Below are 15,499 nucleotides of genomic sequence, written 5' to 3' on the forward strand. Positions count from 1 at the left end.
GACACCTCACTCATCTATTGAAAGTAAATATCTCTGCTACAGTTTAATATGTGCAGTGCTCCATCTACAGATCCCTAGTACAAAGGGAACATTATTAATGACATTTGCTCAAGTGATGATGTCATGTGTCTTAGGATTTTTCTTTTTCAGGTATTAGTAAAGCAAATGCTTAAAATGCACCAAGATAAGTCATGTGTGACCACCGGCTAAGGTGACTAAAGTAACCAGAAACAAAAAGAATAAAACCCCCTCCCCCCCTTTTACTAAACTGCAATAGCGGTTATTAGCACAGGGAGCCAAGCTGAATGCTCCGCACTGCTCCCAATGCTCATAGAGTTCCTATGAGCATTGGAAGCAGCACAGTGCATTCAGTGTGGCTCCCTGCGCTAACAACTGCTATCACGGTTTAGTTAAAAAAAAAAAAAGGGTGGGGGAGAAAGTTAGTTACAGAAAGCAATTTTTAATACAACAGTCTAAACTGTATCCTTTTATGTGAAAAAGTTACTGAAATTCAGATATTTATCCCTTCTATGAAACTGTGCTAGCAGTTTTTAGTGCTGAGAGAGCAGCGCTGAATGGTCCGTGCTGCTCCTGATACTCATTGAGTTCCTATGAGCGTCGGGAGCAGTACGGGCCACTCAGCATCACTCCCCGCACTAGAAACTGCTAGCACAGTTTCATAGAAGAGGATCTTAACTTTTGCAGACTACTGCTGGACCCATGAAAAATCAGCCATTCTCATTGTTCTGGATCTGCTACTTTAGTCACTTTTCCCCACAGATGGTCACAAATGAAAATACTCCTAAGTTATGTAACTTTTTGAAAAGTGTTTTTAGTATAACCTGATGAAATATTAACCTGAACTCCTAGCTCTGCAACCCCATAAAAAAGACTTTTTGCGTATTATTTTGGGGTTAAAAAAAAATCACTTTTAAAGACTACAACGAAGTTGGAAAATTCAGGCTGCAGAGCTCATATTTTCAAACATAAAAGGATCTTTACTAAACTGATTTGAATGCAATTTTTCACTATTGACCTTGTACTTCAATGTGTGCTATAAACAGAAAATATCACAGTGTACTATGGCGCAATGCATTTCCAGAGTGTATTAATGACAGACAGCCTTTGAAAATCACTAACCTCTACTTGCAAGCTTAGTACTTTACTGATAAGGAAAACATTTTGCAACCACAGCCCACTACAATATATCTACTTACTATCTACAGTATAAAGATATTTAAGAAAAGTAACAAAACTAAAGTGCATGTGGTGCACGCACAGTAAGAGCTGTGCAAACAGCCCAGTGTTTCAATAAATACCATTATTACTAGTTCGTTTTATCAAAATACCTTACAGCACAGTCAGCATTTACAATTATTGCTCTAGTGAGAGTCTTGTCAAAAGCACTTATTGACCTGTCATATAAAACATTGCTATTGAAGGGTTTATAAACTGCAACTCAATTGTTGTTTTAATACCCCCCCCCCCCAAAAAAAAACAAACAAAACAAAAACAACAACAACCCAACAACAACTAAGGTTAGGAAGAAACCTTCTTTGACCTGACCTTTCTGAACAGCGGAAAGACTTCTGTTATTTTTCTAACTGTTCTACCAATATTTCACACCGTGTAGTCTAATGAAGAAGTTTCTCGCTATGACTGGAGGCAAAAGCAAGTAAGACATTTGCCCAGGAACAAATGTTGCAATGAACAAATATCTGTGTTGCGCAATTTGAGTCCAAGACTTGTCAGCTAAATTAGAGTGGCTCCAATGCACTCGCCTTCAATTGGAAGGCAAAGCACGGTTTCGCCTTCTTCAGCATCAATTTTTGATTCTGACGATCTGCCACCACATCAGTATGATTATTTATTAGGATCTCGCTCTCTCTGAACATCAGTTCTCTCACCCGTTCAATAAGTAGAATAAAAACAAAATACCACATAAAAATAAAATACCATGATAACTAAAATACATGGGGGGAAACACTGAAAAGGTAAAATAAATATATGAATTGCACGAGTCAGGCAGATGTAAACACTTCCACTTCCCAAGCTTTATCCTAGGAAAGACCAGATTCAGCAATTGCTGTGAGGCAGCATGTTTGTTCAGTATTTCCGTAGAACTGGGCTACTGTTTCACTTCATATACTGTCATGATTTGATCTTCCAGAGCTGCAAAAAAACAAAGAAAGTCAAAGTTAGTATTCTAATATCCATGCAAGTGCAGTCTTAAGTATATAGAAAGCTTCAGATATAAAATATGCAAATGAAAATGACATTTAGTATTCTTTGGTTGTTCTAAAATGATCTAAACATAATGAAGGAAATATTAGCACTGCTTTCAAAGGAATCTGCCCAGGTAAATTCCCTATGCTGAAGTCTCTCTTCAGTTAGTAAGCATTCAGTTACTTCAATTCAGCTTAAATTTCCAATGGGAAACTAATTGTGAGTCAGAGACATAGAAACATACACACACACATTCTGTCATCCACATTTGCTCACGCGTACACGATTACTGATCATAACACGAATGAACCTTTCCACTCTTCAAACATATCCCAATGCACATACCCATACTCTCACATTTCAAACACACACACACAATCTTGCTCTTCAGATACACACATGCAAACACTCTTTCTCAAGGAATACCCATGTGCAGTTGCTTTTCAACAGAAACATACCTGTTAATCATGTGCTCGGTCAGTCAGTCCCCTCCCCCACCCACTTCTACCCACCATCAGTCAGCTCTTTTTCTCAGCCTGCACACATCGCCTTTCCACCCCTCCTCTTACATGCCTGCATGTTCTCAAAGCCATCCCATCAATACTCACTGACTCCACTAGTTCTCTCCAAGACCTGTGTAGAACTCAGACCCCCCCACACCCACCCACCCACCCAAGCATTTATAGCTCATCCCCTTCATTCTGTGACTAGAGCAGACTTTCCATTTGCTGGATCCTACCACAGTTTCTGCAATGGAAGGGAGAAGGATTGGAGAGCTATAAACTCTGAAAAATATCCAGACACTTTAGCTATCATTCTGCCTTCAAGATAGGATTCTATAGAATCCTGAAAAATCAAGATAGTTGCCAATCCAAGCTTTCTGAATCCTTTGGGCTCCAGACATGTACTTAGTTTGCCTATGCCTCAATCCAGCCCTGGAAGAGCATGCCTCACCCTCCAAATTACTTTGCTACCCTGATATAGAGCTGGGTGTGGTCTGCTACTGGTATGTTTGACCATGTCCTTTGAGGACTCTTTGCTTCCTGAAGCTGTGTTCCATGTGCTGACAAAGCTGGCTTGGTATTCTCCCTACCCTGACCTCTGCTTTGACGTCCATCCCTTCAATAATTGCCCTCAGGATATGGGGCCACTTACTTTCTCTGTGACTTGAACCTCTATAACCATCCAATGCCCATGTGTAGCCAGAATTCAGGCATCAGTGCTGATTTGCCATGCTAGCTTTGGTTCTGTATACTTGTCCTTTCTAAACCCCCCCCCCTCCCGCCTTTATATGTCTATCTATTCAGAAGGTAATTTTGAGTGAGGTAATGAGTAGGTAGGTGAGCATGCATTTCTTCTCTCCACCCTACCTTCCCCCCTTCCTCATTCAGCAAAATTAAAAATTAGATTAATAGGAATCCCCAAAGCCTCATTAGCTGAAGACTCAGCAGCCCACCAAACCACTTCAGAAAACTGCAACGCAGCAGTGCTCCAAGCAACCATGTTCATGTTTAGTTGTCATACGCGAACTGAGCATGCCCTTAATGCAAGTGTTTGTGGTTCAAGCACTGCCACTGTATTCCTGAAGGGGGTCAGTGGGCTGCTGAGTCTTCAGTTGATGATCCTTGGGGATCCTGCCAGCTACACTGTTGCTGTCTGTGCTTGACTCAAAACAGGATGAGCTCAAACCTACCTGTAAGCAATGGCTTAATTCAGTGGTTCTTAAACCTGTCCTGGGGGACCCCAACCAACTAGGTTTTCAAGATATCCCTAATGAATATATATGAGGCAGATTTGCATAAAACAGAGGTAACAAATCTGCCTCATGCACACTCATTAGTATCTTGAGAATCCGACTTGCTGGGTGTCCCCCAGGACAGGTTTAAGAACCACTGGTCTAACCAATCTTTGCCCCAAACAGAACCAGAAATAGGGAGCTTGGAGATCAGTGACGGAGGTTTTGTTTTGCCTTACCAACTACAAGGGTATTTTGCTGCCTCATGTAGTCTCCTCAGTTTTTAGTTTTGTCTGGTGGTGAGTTAAGACAGGATCACTTATCAAAGGCACTTCTTGCATATTCTCTTCTGGCTGTGCCCTACAACTGGAAACTGCCAAAAAACTTGCCTACTCCCACTTCATACTGAGCCAGTGGAATCGACTGCCCCCACAGATCATATCCCTTGAAGGACTCCTTAACTATAGGAAAGCACTAACAACATACCTCTTCACCTAACTGCATTGCCCATGACCAGTGGATTACAATGAAATGTATATGAGTACTGATCTTGGTACTTGTCACACTAGGATAAAAACTTGAATTGAGATTCTTCCATGGTAACTAAGGAAAATTTACATTATGTAAATTGTACATTATGTATATTGGTATTAGATCCCTAGTGTGTGTCAAGTTAGAATAATAACTTGTATTGAAAAATTTGCACTATGACAAATTGTAACCTATGAATTGTATATTAAGTATTTTGGTATTAGATCCCTGATATATAAGAAGTTAGGATTAAAAACTTGTATTATAAACTGTACTGTAATTATGTAACCCAATCTGATCTCTTTGGGGGCAACGGGATAGAAAACAAATTAAATAAATAAATACATTTCTCTATGATCTCTGGCTGATGTGTAGGTAGGTGTAGATTAATACAGTCAAAAGCATAAAATATTTATAAAAGAAACTAGAAAGACAGTTTATAGGATAATATAGATTAATATAGAAGTTATTATAATAAAGACAAAACATACTTATGAGAACCTAGTCAAATCACTTAAAAAAAATAAATTAGGTATATCACATAAATGGAATTGCAATACACAAATTTAAAAAAGTAGAAGTCTGATATTTACTGTGTTCTAGCTAGTCAAGCAACAACACCAAGAAATAGCAATGTAAACAAGTTCTCACCTTTAAATTAAATCCCAGTAAGTCACTGATAACACCAGAAACAGCCGACAGGATAACCACTTGGGTAATGTTATAAAGCAATGGATTCATCGTAAGCCCATATAACCGAAAAGGGCTGTCCAATTCCTTTTACAATGACAGACATTCACAAGGTTAGAAAGCAGAAACACATGCATATACTTTTTCCCACCCTATTTAATGTAATTGTCCTAAACATATATCAAAACTTCAGAATTAACAGTATATTCTTTGGTTGTTCTATGACAGAAAGTGGCACAGCCAATAAAATAATTTGTTCCTGCACAGATTGTAATAAAAGACACTAAATTGATGGATCTCAAAATCGGAAAAAACGTAGGGGTCCTTTTACTAAGGTGGGCTAGCCGTTTTAGTGTGCGCTAAATATTACCGTGCACTAAATGCTAACGTGTCCATTATATCCTAAGGACGTGTTAGCGTTTAGTGCGTGCTAAATCGGCTAGCGCACCTTAGTAAAAGGACCCCATAGGTAGGTCATTTCAGAAACAACACTTATGAGAAAAAAAGTTCACAAAACTAGTTTTGGACCATAACACTGTATTAGACAGTTGTGCAGGGAGAGAACTCAAACCCATCTCTGAGGGAATTGAATCTGTCCCTGTCCATCTTGGATGGAATCGAATCCGTCTCCATCCACCCCCGCAAGTAATCTCTTCCATTCCTGCCTGTCCCCATAAACTTCAGACAGTTATTTGATTTAATTATAATACTGAAGTAGAGGCTCTGGTAGAGACCCATTTACAAATAAGCAAAGACATTCCATTAATTTGGAAATATTTATTGGGAAGAACGCATATTTTGTAAACAGGTCTCTGCCAGAGCCTCTAATGTAAATATAAAATACTCCAGCTGATGAGGACCCTCAAGCTATATTATCTGAAGACTTCCTCCCTGCCCCCCATTTACCAAGCTTGGAGGGCAGCAACAACGTCCCTAAGCCAAAGATAGTGGCACCTCAATGGCTCAAGGATGCTGCCAGCAACTGCTACGTTTGGTAGAAGAGAGTTCAGGCCACCTTTGGAGGAGGACCTCAGCTGGTGGTGCTTGGGGATCCCCACCAGCTAGGGTCAGCAAGTACTGCAGCACTAGAGAAATAAAACCAGAAATGCATTTCCTTTTCTGCTGAACACAACACAAGGACATAAGCTATATCTGGAGATTTATTTTTCCATCAAGTTCATTCCAATTTCTATTTTTTTCTGCTTTCTTATCTTCTGCAAATTCTTCTTCAGTTGATGTCCTTGGGTTTCTCCCTCTCTTTTCTCTCCCATTGTACAACATCCTTACTCCCTTCTGTCCTGGATCAATCTCCCCCTCTTTTCCCTCTCTGCCCCTGCACAACATTTCTTCCTCTCTCCATTCCACCTCTATGAACAACATGATTCCCTCTCCATCATCTCTATTTCTCTCATTTCCTCCCTTGCTACAAAGGGAGGGGGGGGGGGCAGAGGGGAAGAGAGGGATCCAGGGTGATCTCTCCCACCCCTCTACTGCCATGTCCAATATTTTTTCCTCTCATCCTCCAGACCCTGTGCATCTTTGGCCCTTGCCCACCAGCCCCATGCCCAACATTTCTCACTCTATCACCCCTCTCTAGCACCATGCCACATCTCTCCCTCCATTCCCTCCACCACCATGTCCAACATTCCTTCCTCTTGCATCCCTTTCCATCTGTCTCACTATTCCCTCTCCACCACCACATCCAACATTTTTCCATCTCATCTTTCTCTTCCCCATGCATTTCTACTTCACTTCTCTCCCACCACCAGATCTGATTCTCCTCTCTTCTTTTTCCCATGTGCATCATCTCTTTCTCTCATTCAGACACCCATGCCCAACAATTCTCCCTTTCTATTCCCTCCCCACCTCAGCATCTTTCCCTCCCCCTTCCATCCTATGTCCCAAGTTCTTGCCCCCTTCCTCCCTCCATTTTGTGTCTCAAGTTCATTCCCTCCCTCCTTCCTTTGCTCAATGTCATGACCTCTCCTTCCCTTCTGAATCCCAAAATGCTCCCTTCCTCCTTCCATTCTATGCCTGAGGGAGAATAGAGTAAGACCTTCATGAAAATGTAGGTGCAGACCCCTATGAGACCCCCAAAAGTTATATTTTTAAGAGAGAGACATTGTGCTTAGGAATTCAAGCTTCTGAACAATCATATCTCTCTCCCTGTCAGCAAGAAACAATATGCTTATGTAAAAGGTTCATCTTTGCTCTAGTAGCTATATCTGCTGACAGCTTTGGATATTTAGGGACTTTTCCAAGAAGACAAACCCAAACAAAATGTCCTACCAAAAGTTATCTAAACTGCTGACAGACAACAATGGAGCTCAGGAAGGAGGGGGCATACTCTCGGAAATTATTGAACTTAATATTAAGAATATTAAGAATGCATGTCAGGGAAATAGAGAGGTCAGATTTGACAGTGGGTGATATCATGCTTCAATATGGCTCCGAGATAAGTATGCAGACTATATAATCAATAGATATGTTAGATGTGTCAACCCAATAGAAAGTGAGTATGTAATCTGTAACTAGGTAGTACTTTGGGCTACTGAACTAAAGTATATAAGTAGCATACCGGCTGGCTTAAGTTTCAGGATGGATCCATAAACAGAAGCCGGCTACTCTGTATGTTATCTATTGACTCAATTTGCTGTACTTTGTTCCATGTAAGCTGACTTTTGTTTATTACTAATAAATCTATATTATATACAGCAATTGGGTTGTTGCGAGGTCATATTCTGAAAAGGTTAGCAGCAGCCTTTTCAATGCTCCAAGTTTGCACACTCTCCCTCCTGTGTGCCAGTGTGCTCCCTTTCCTCCCTCCATTCTATATCCCAAATTCGTGCCCCAGTCTTGAGGTGTGTACTTGTCTCCTGGTGGCCTCCTTCTCCTTCCTTTAAGGCAGACAAATGCGCAACTTCCTGGAAAGTAGGAGGCAGCTGCCAAGAGATAGGTACACAAAGTGGGAGCCCCACAAAAGGTGCTTCCATCCCTACAGGATTCCCGCAGGAGGAGGAGAGTGTGGCATAGAGGTTAGAGCTCCAGCCTCAGCACCCTGAGGTTGTGGGTTCAAACAATTGATTAAGGAACAAGTCGAACCCTAAATCATTCACTGAATTAAATTTCCACTGACAACAAAATTATTAGTCAATTGAGCAATGCAGCCGTATATAAATTTTAAAAGACATCTAAAAGCACATTTTTTTCAATTGGCAATTTCAAATTGAAACGAGTTTGGGACTGCAATCTTTATTTATGTAGTTATTGATTTTTAAGAAAATTTTCAGTTTGTATTAATTAATTATTAATTTTTATTATTGATATTTTGATTGTTATATAATTTTATGTATCTAAAACAAACAAGCAAGTTTTCTTTCTTTTTTTTTTTTTTCCTTTCTTTCCTTTTCTATTCTTGAATGGAGTTCTTTTCAAAATTGTTCTGAAATATATATTGTAAACCGCTTGGATCCTTTTTTTGGCTATTATGCGGTATATAAAGTTTTTAACAAACATAAATAAACATTGTCACCATGATCCCATAGCCCTTAAGCAGCTTTTTCTAAGTGAAACACTGTCCAGACTGGGATCGTAGCAACACTGAGAACCAGATAAGTTTGCAGTATTCTTTACAATTACTACATTTGGTTGATGTTGAACAAACCTTTAACAAGAAGGATTTCTAAATGGAAAGAAGACATGCATCAACCATTTTTCACATAAGGAATTATTTTTTGGAGTGGACTTGCATGAACTAATTTTATTTTCAATAATTTTTATTAAGCCAAATAAAGCAAAGACACAATACACTCTTTCAGACAATGAAAAGCTCAGTTTTACAAGAAGTCAAGTACTGCAATGAACAATCCCAAACTCCAATCCTGTCCCCTTATATAGTCCAAACCATGGAGACAAAAGAACAGCCTCCAAAGTAGGGATGAAGTCAGAAAAACAACTTCAACAGTTCAGAATACGACTCCGTGCATATGGAGTCATGGTTGACCAAAACAGTTCCCAGATCGCTTGAAACAATACACCACGTGAAGAAGAAAATTTATCTGTGATATCTCAGCATTCCTACATCAACAGCTTAATCAATTGAGTTCTCCACAACAAAAATAAACTAATTTTATTAAAGAGAATGCTGATTAATGAATGTGTTCAAATAGGAGGTTTTAAGCCTATGAGGAGGCACATTGAGGGTTTGTGAAGCCATTGTAAGGCCCAAACTGTGCCCTGAGGCTTTTCTTCCATTTACTCATTTAGGATCAAAGTGAAATAGAAATTTTATAAATAAATGTTTACATGTGATGTGTTTATGGATTTCATAATTGACTAATAATTTTGTTGTCAGTGAAAATTAATTTAGTAGTTGTGGGGTTCAAACCCCACGCTACTCCTTGTGACCCTGGGCAAGTCACTTAATCCTCCACTGCTCCAGGAACATTAGACCAGAGCGTGAGCCCACCGGGGCAGATAGGGAAAATGCTTGAGCACCTGTTTGTAACCCGTTCTAAAATTTTGGAGAATGGGCTAAAAAACCAAATCAATCAATCCCTGTAGACTCAGGGAGAACCCTGCAGGACCTCCCAAGGATTCTGCAGCATTCTCTTTGGCCCCATTTCTGTGCAGCTCTTTACACTGTATATCAAACAGTACCTCTCTCAATAGAACTTTATGAGTGATCTCTACAATTTTATAGAAAACTAGCAATATACCAAAAACTGTGGTGCTCATTATATTTACACTTACCTTCAGTAATTTAGTAGCAAGTTTTAAAACATTGTTGACCAGTGTTAGTTCCTCCTTTTTATTAGGTTTCTTTTCCATTTTTAAGTACAGGTTTATCTACACAAAAGATCAAATAAAGAGTATTTAAAATTCTTAAGGTAGCCAAAATCATGCATATGCATAAATCTGTAGCACTTCTCAACTTTTCACTGATCTAGTGAATTTCTAGAACTGTGGAGCATTCAAAGACTGAGCTATACTACTACCAGGCAGACAAATAAACCATAGAATTGAACGATTTTTCAGAGGATTGTGTCTGTGAAGAGCTAGCTAAACTAAAGGGCTGACCTTGTCAATACTTCTCTAGAATTGGGAGTGGAACCGGAGGACTGGAAAAGGGCGGATGTGGTCCTTCTCCACAAAAGTGGAAGTAAGGAAGAAGTAGGGAAATATAGGCCAGTAAGTCTGACTTCTGTGGTAAGTAAATTAATGGAAACGCTTTAAAAAAAAAAAAAAAAAAAGAGAATAGTGCAGTTTCCGGAATCCAGTGGATTATAGGATTCAAGGCAACATGGATTCACTAGAGGCAGATCTTATCAGACAAATCTGATCAATTTCTTTGATAGGGTGACTAGAGAATTGGATAAAGAGAGTGCGCTAGATGTGGTGTATTTAAATTTTAGCAAAGCTTTTGACAGTGTTCCACACAAACATCTAATAAATAAACTGAGTGCCCTTAGGATGGGCCTCAAAGTGACAGACCGGGTCAAGAAATGGTTGTATGGAAGGTGACAGAGGGTAGTGGTCAATGGAGATCTCTCTAAGGAAAGGGATATTACCAGTGCTGTGCCTCAAGGTTTGGTTCTTGGACCTGTTCTTTTTAACATTTTTGTAAACAATATTAATGAAGAGCTGTCAGGTAAGGTTTGCCTCTTTGCAGATGATACCAAAATTTGCACTAGAGTAAACACCCCTGATGGTGTGAATAACAAGAGGAAGCTAGCAAAGCTTAAAGAATGGTCTGAAATGTGGCATCTAAAATTTAATGCTAAGAAATGCAAGGTCATGCATTTGAGCTGCAAATACCTGAAGAAACATTTCAGTTTAGGGGTGAAAACTTTTGTTGCACAAAAGGAGTGGGACTAGGGTGTATTAGTATGTGATAATCTAAAGGTAGCCAAACAGGTTGAAAAGGCGACGGTGAAAGCTAGAAGGATGTTAGGTTATATAGGGAGAGGTATGGCCAGTAGGAAAAAGGAGGTATAAGACTCTGGTGAGACTTTATTTAGAATATTGTGTAGAATTCTGGAGACTGCTGCTTTAAAAAGATATAAACAGGATGAAGTCGGTGCAGAGAAGGCTACTAAAATGGTCAGTAGCCTTCATCATAAGACTTATGGGGACAGACTTACAGATCTCCATATGTATACTTTGGATGAAAGGTAGGAGAGGGGAGATGAGTTGTTTAAATACCTACGTGGCATAAATGTGCATAAGGCAAATCTTTTTCATTTGAAAGGAAGCTCTGCAATGAGAGGGCACAGGATGAACTTAAGAGGTGATAAGCTCAGGCATAATCTAAGGAAATACTTTCTTTTTTACAGAAAGAGTGGTAGATGTCTGGAATAATTTGCTGGTAGAGGTGGTAGAGACAAAAATTGTGTCTGAGTTCAAGAAAGTATAGGACAGGCATGTGGGATTTTTTAGGGAGAGGAGGAGATAGTGAATGCTGTGGATGCCCATTTGGTCTTTATCTGCTTTCATGTTTCTATAAGCAATTTTAACATAGAAGATGATGGTAGATCCATCCAGTCTGCCCAACAAGATAAATTCATAAGGTATAATATGATGCTACTTATACATATGTGATTTTTCCCTGCTGTTTTAGACCATAGAAGTCTGCCTGGCACGATCAGGACACAGACCATACAAAGCATGCAGAAAAGCACTCAAAATTTATCTTACAGTATAAAAAAAAAAAAAGGGATTTCACAAACTGTATCTGAAACCTGCCCTCCTTCAATTAGGATAACAGCATGTGTGGGGTTTTGCAACACACTTACTTTCAGCTGGATTATTAAGACACATTATAAAACAGAGAAAATGACAGCAGATAAAGACCATATGGCCTATCCAGTTTGCTCATCCTTACCATCTACTAACTCTTCCTCTCCCTTAGAGACCCTATATACTTGACAAATGCTTTATTAGATTCAAATACAGTTTTCATCTCCACCACTGTGTTTCAGTGCTCAGAAGATCGTAATGTGTAAGAGGCACATTTTCATAGACTTTTGTTTTTTAAGACATTCTTAGAGTAAGGTACCATCATAAGCTGTACTTCCTGTACAACATAGGTTATAGGGTAAAAACACATTCGTGTCTTTCTGAGTTTGCAGCACTTTTGGCCATCTTCGCTGCGTTTATGTATTTATCCTGTGAAGGTGTTTCGCATGTTCCGTCAATGTATCTTGAAATCTACATGTGTTATTTTCACTGATATTTTATCCATAATCCTATCAGAAGCAAAGTCTCTAGGTATTTTGGACTTGTAACAATTTTCAAAGGAATAGTACATATTGGTTAAAATTATAACATTGAATCCTTTACAAATTATTGGTCATGGTGTATCTTTGTATTCACAGTAAGGCACCGAAGCACTTGATGGATAGCATTCTGCCATATGAACCACTGTGACTCACGATGACTTACATATTCCAACAGTGAAACAGCTGTGGCTAGCTGTGTCTAGAGCTAGCATGTTTTCGTGTGTGGGTCCTCAGGAGTGGAATCATCTTCTGGGATATTTATGAAAGCAAACAAGTTTGAATAGTTTTAAGAAAATGTTGAAGAAACAAACACCTTTTCTGTAAGATGAAATATGGGACTTGATTTATAGTTTTTTGATGCAAGGTGCTAAACTAAAACTAAACTAAACCTTAGTTTGTATACCGCGCCATCTCCACAAGCGTAGAGCTCGGCACGGTTTACAGGGTTAGGTTGAAAAGGAACTACAATGAAGGGTTATAGGAAAGGAGCTAGGAAGATAAAGAGGGACAGGGAACCAAAGGTGCTGGTAGCCGCTTTGTAATTTTAGGAAGCTTTACATTATTATTATCAAAATATCCATCATTTTGCCAGACTTTTGAGCAGGTACATTGTCTTGCAAAATGAGAACTCCTTTCCGCAGCTCCCCTCTCTCTTTTTTTTTTTCAATGTCTCCTTTAATTGGAACGGGAACTTACAGTAGTATGCTGCATTAAATGTTTGGTCCCTTGGAAGACAGTCATTACAACACTGCCTTGATCCCAAAACACTGTGGCCATTTCCTTTCCTGTTAACTTTTGGGTCTTAAAATTTCCTCGGCCTTGAGAACATGAGTGCTGCCATTGCATGGACTGTTGTTTTGTCTCAAGATCATAATGGTGTAACCATGTTTCATCAATAGTAACTAGTCTTCTAAAAAGTTGGCACTAGCTTGTTGAAAATGCTGCAGAATCAACTTGAAGTGTCCACTCAATGTTGTTTCTTGTCAGCATTCAAACGTTTGCGCACCCACTTGGCTGACAGCTTCTGCATACCCAGCTGCTTGTGGATTATACACCCAGTACATTCCCTGGATATCTGTAGTGTCTCAGCAATTGTTTTAGCCAATATTTGCTGATCTGCCAAAATCAGGTCATGAACATGGTCGACAATTTCAGGAGTTGACACTGTTTGAGGCCTCCCGGACCTTGCTGCATCTTTGGTCTCAATCTGCACGTTGAAAGTTTGCACACCACTTCTTCATTGTGGAGTATGAGGGTATGATGGGCATTTGTTACTCAATGATTGCATCGTACATTCATAGATTTCCTTTGGAGTTTTCTTCTGCAGGAATAGGAAATTCATGATGGCTCTGAGTTCCACACTTGAAAATTCCACACTTTTCGTTGACATGGTTCAATCAATGGTCTGAAACAATGTCAAGACATAGCATTATGATTCTGTAAATTGACACTTTGCAAAATAAAATAACACTCTTTTCAGCTACAGTGGCAAAATAATGCTCAGAATTTAGGAAGTTGGTTGGGCTGAGAACTTTTCAGCACCCCCCTCATATGTTCTCTGATCATCCTATCTAACTCTCCTCAGGTACTTTTTAACCATTTCTAGTTACCAGTGGGATGGAGAATGGTATAAGAGGCTACAACAGAAGATGAGTTTTGATACAAAAGCAAATTCTAAATGTACAAAATAAGGAAGCCTTACCTGCTCAGTGAGTAATATTGAGGTATTGCTGTATTTTTTACTAGTTTCTGATCCAAGTGTAACAAATCTTAGCAGAAACAGTGTTAACGAAATGCACCAAATCACTAATTCCCAATTGTAATGACACTCTAGGAAGATCTCATGCACATGAAGTAGCTGAAAGCAAAACACAATTAACCGATATTAAAACAGTATCAAAATTAGGTTAATATTTCAGCAGCAGCAACACTACAAAAGAGGTCATGTGATCTTTTACAGGTATAATGTTCACCTCAAACCCCACCCAATTGGGTTTGAGGACCTACAAACCTCGCATTATACCTTGAAAAAAACCACAGCATGATGTCTGAAATGTTGGTTCTACCTGATCAGACATGGCGAGACCCGGAAAACTGCAATGAGCATGATTTATTTATTTTGGGGGGGATTTATTAACCACTTTCTCATGAAGAGATTCACCCAAAGTGGTTTACAATACATTGAATAGTAATCAGGTACTCTTAAGTATTTTTCCCTATCTGTCCTGACAGGCTTACAATCTAACTGTGGTACCTGGGGCAATGGAGGGTTACATGAACTCGTAACCTCAGGGGCTCTAACCACTAGGTCACCTCTCTGCAGAAGCCTAAGAGAACAGATAACCCAGCTTCACTGGAAGAACATCTGTAAACTCACCAGAGAATTTTCCATTCTACAGGAAAAAGAGATTTGTGACTATCAGACAAATTCAGATTTGTGACCATTGGACTTTCCCACCAAAATTCAAATTAGTGACTTTCCTGCCTCATTCACCTCAACCCAACCAATCGGGTTCAAGGACCAACTATATATAAAGACAAACGGCAGACCTCATTGTATACCCTGAAGAAAGCCTCAGCATGATGGTTCTAACCGGGAAACTGCAATAAGTAGAATATAGTCTTGCACAAATTGAATCTAGATTGAAAGTGCAGACTTTATACCTGCTCAAGAGCAGATGTAAGTATTAGCACATATTTAAAGTGTGTAGATTATGAAGCTACCCATGCTCCTCCTGACTCCTCCCTTGTGCATATGTACTATAAAAGTACATACCATGCAAGTGCAAAAATAGCCTATAAAATTATCCTTAAAGAGGCATACAGATTTATATAGTTAAAAATGAACTTTATTCACAAAAAGCTCTTTTAAAATATCCTCCTTTGTCCCCTAGGATCATTTCTTTTTCTGTCACATATCACCTGCCACTGCGATTAACCCAAACATGCTTTAACTGCACCCCTCCTCAAAGAACCTTTTTCCTGACCCTATTAGAAATCAATTGGGTGATATAAAATTGTGATGTCTGTCTGAAGT

General features: G+C 39.3%; 1 protein-coding gene across 2 annotated transcripts in view; it reads right to left on the bottom strand.

Annotated features, from left to right (window-relative positions):
* Window positions 1-840: 840 nt before the first annotated feature.
* PHTF2 (putative homeodomain transcription factor 2) overlaps window positions 841-15,499 on the bottom strand; it is a 163,815-nt gene continuing 149,156 nt past the window's right edge. For both annotated transcript variants that reach the window (XM_033958581.1, XM_033958580.1), the window contains 4 exons: window positions 14,165-14,320; window positions 9,935-10,030; window positions 5,144-5,269; window positions 841-2,172 (listed from right to left, as the gene is read on the bottom strand). In XM_033958581.1, the coding sequence (XP_033814472.1) occupies window positions 2,152-2,172; window positions 5,144-5,269; window positions 9,935-10,030; window positions 14,165-14,320 (399 nt within the window). In that variant the 3' untranslated portion in view covers window positions 841-2,151. The remainder of the gene's footprint in view (window positions 2,173-5,143; window positions 5,270-9,934; window positions 10,031-14,164; window positions 14,321-15,499) is intronic.

The sequence above is a fragment of the Geotrypetes seraphini genome, chromosome 9 (genome assembly GCF_902459505.1).
Source record: "Geotrypetes seraphini chromosome 9, aGeoSer1.1, whole genome shotgun sequence".
In the NCBI taxonomy this organism is placed as follows: domain Eukaryota; kingdom Metazoa; phylum Chordata; class Amphibia; order Gymnophiona; family Dermophiidae; genus Geotrypetes; species Geotrypetes seraphini.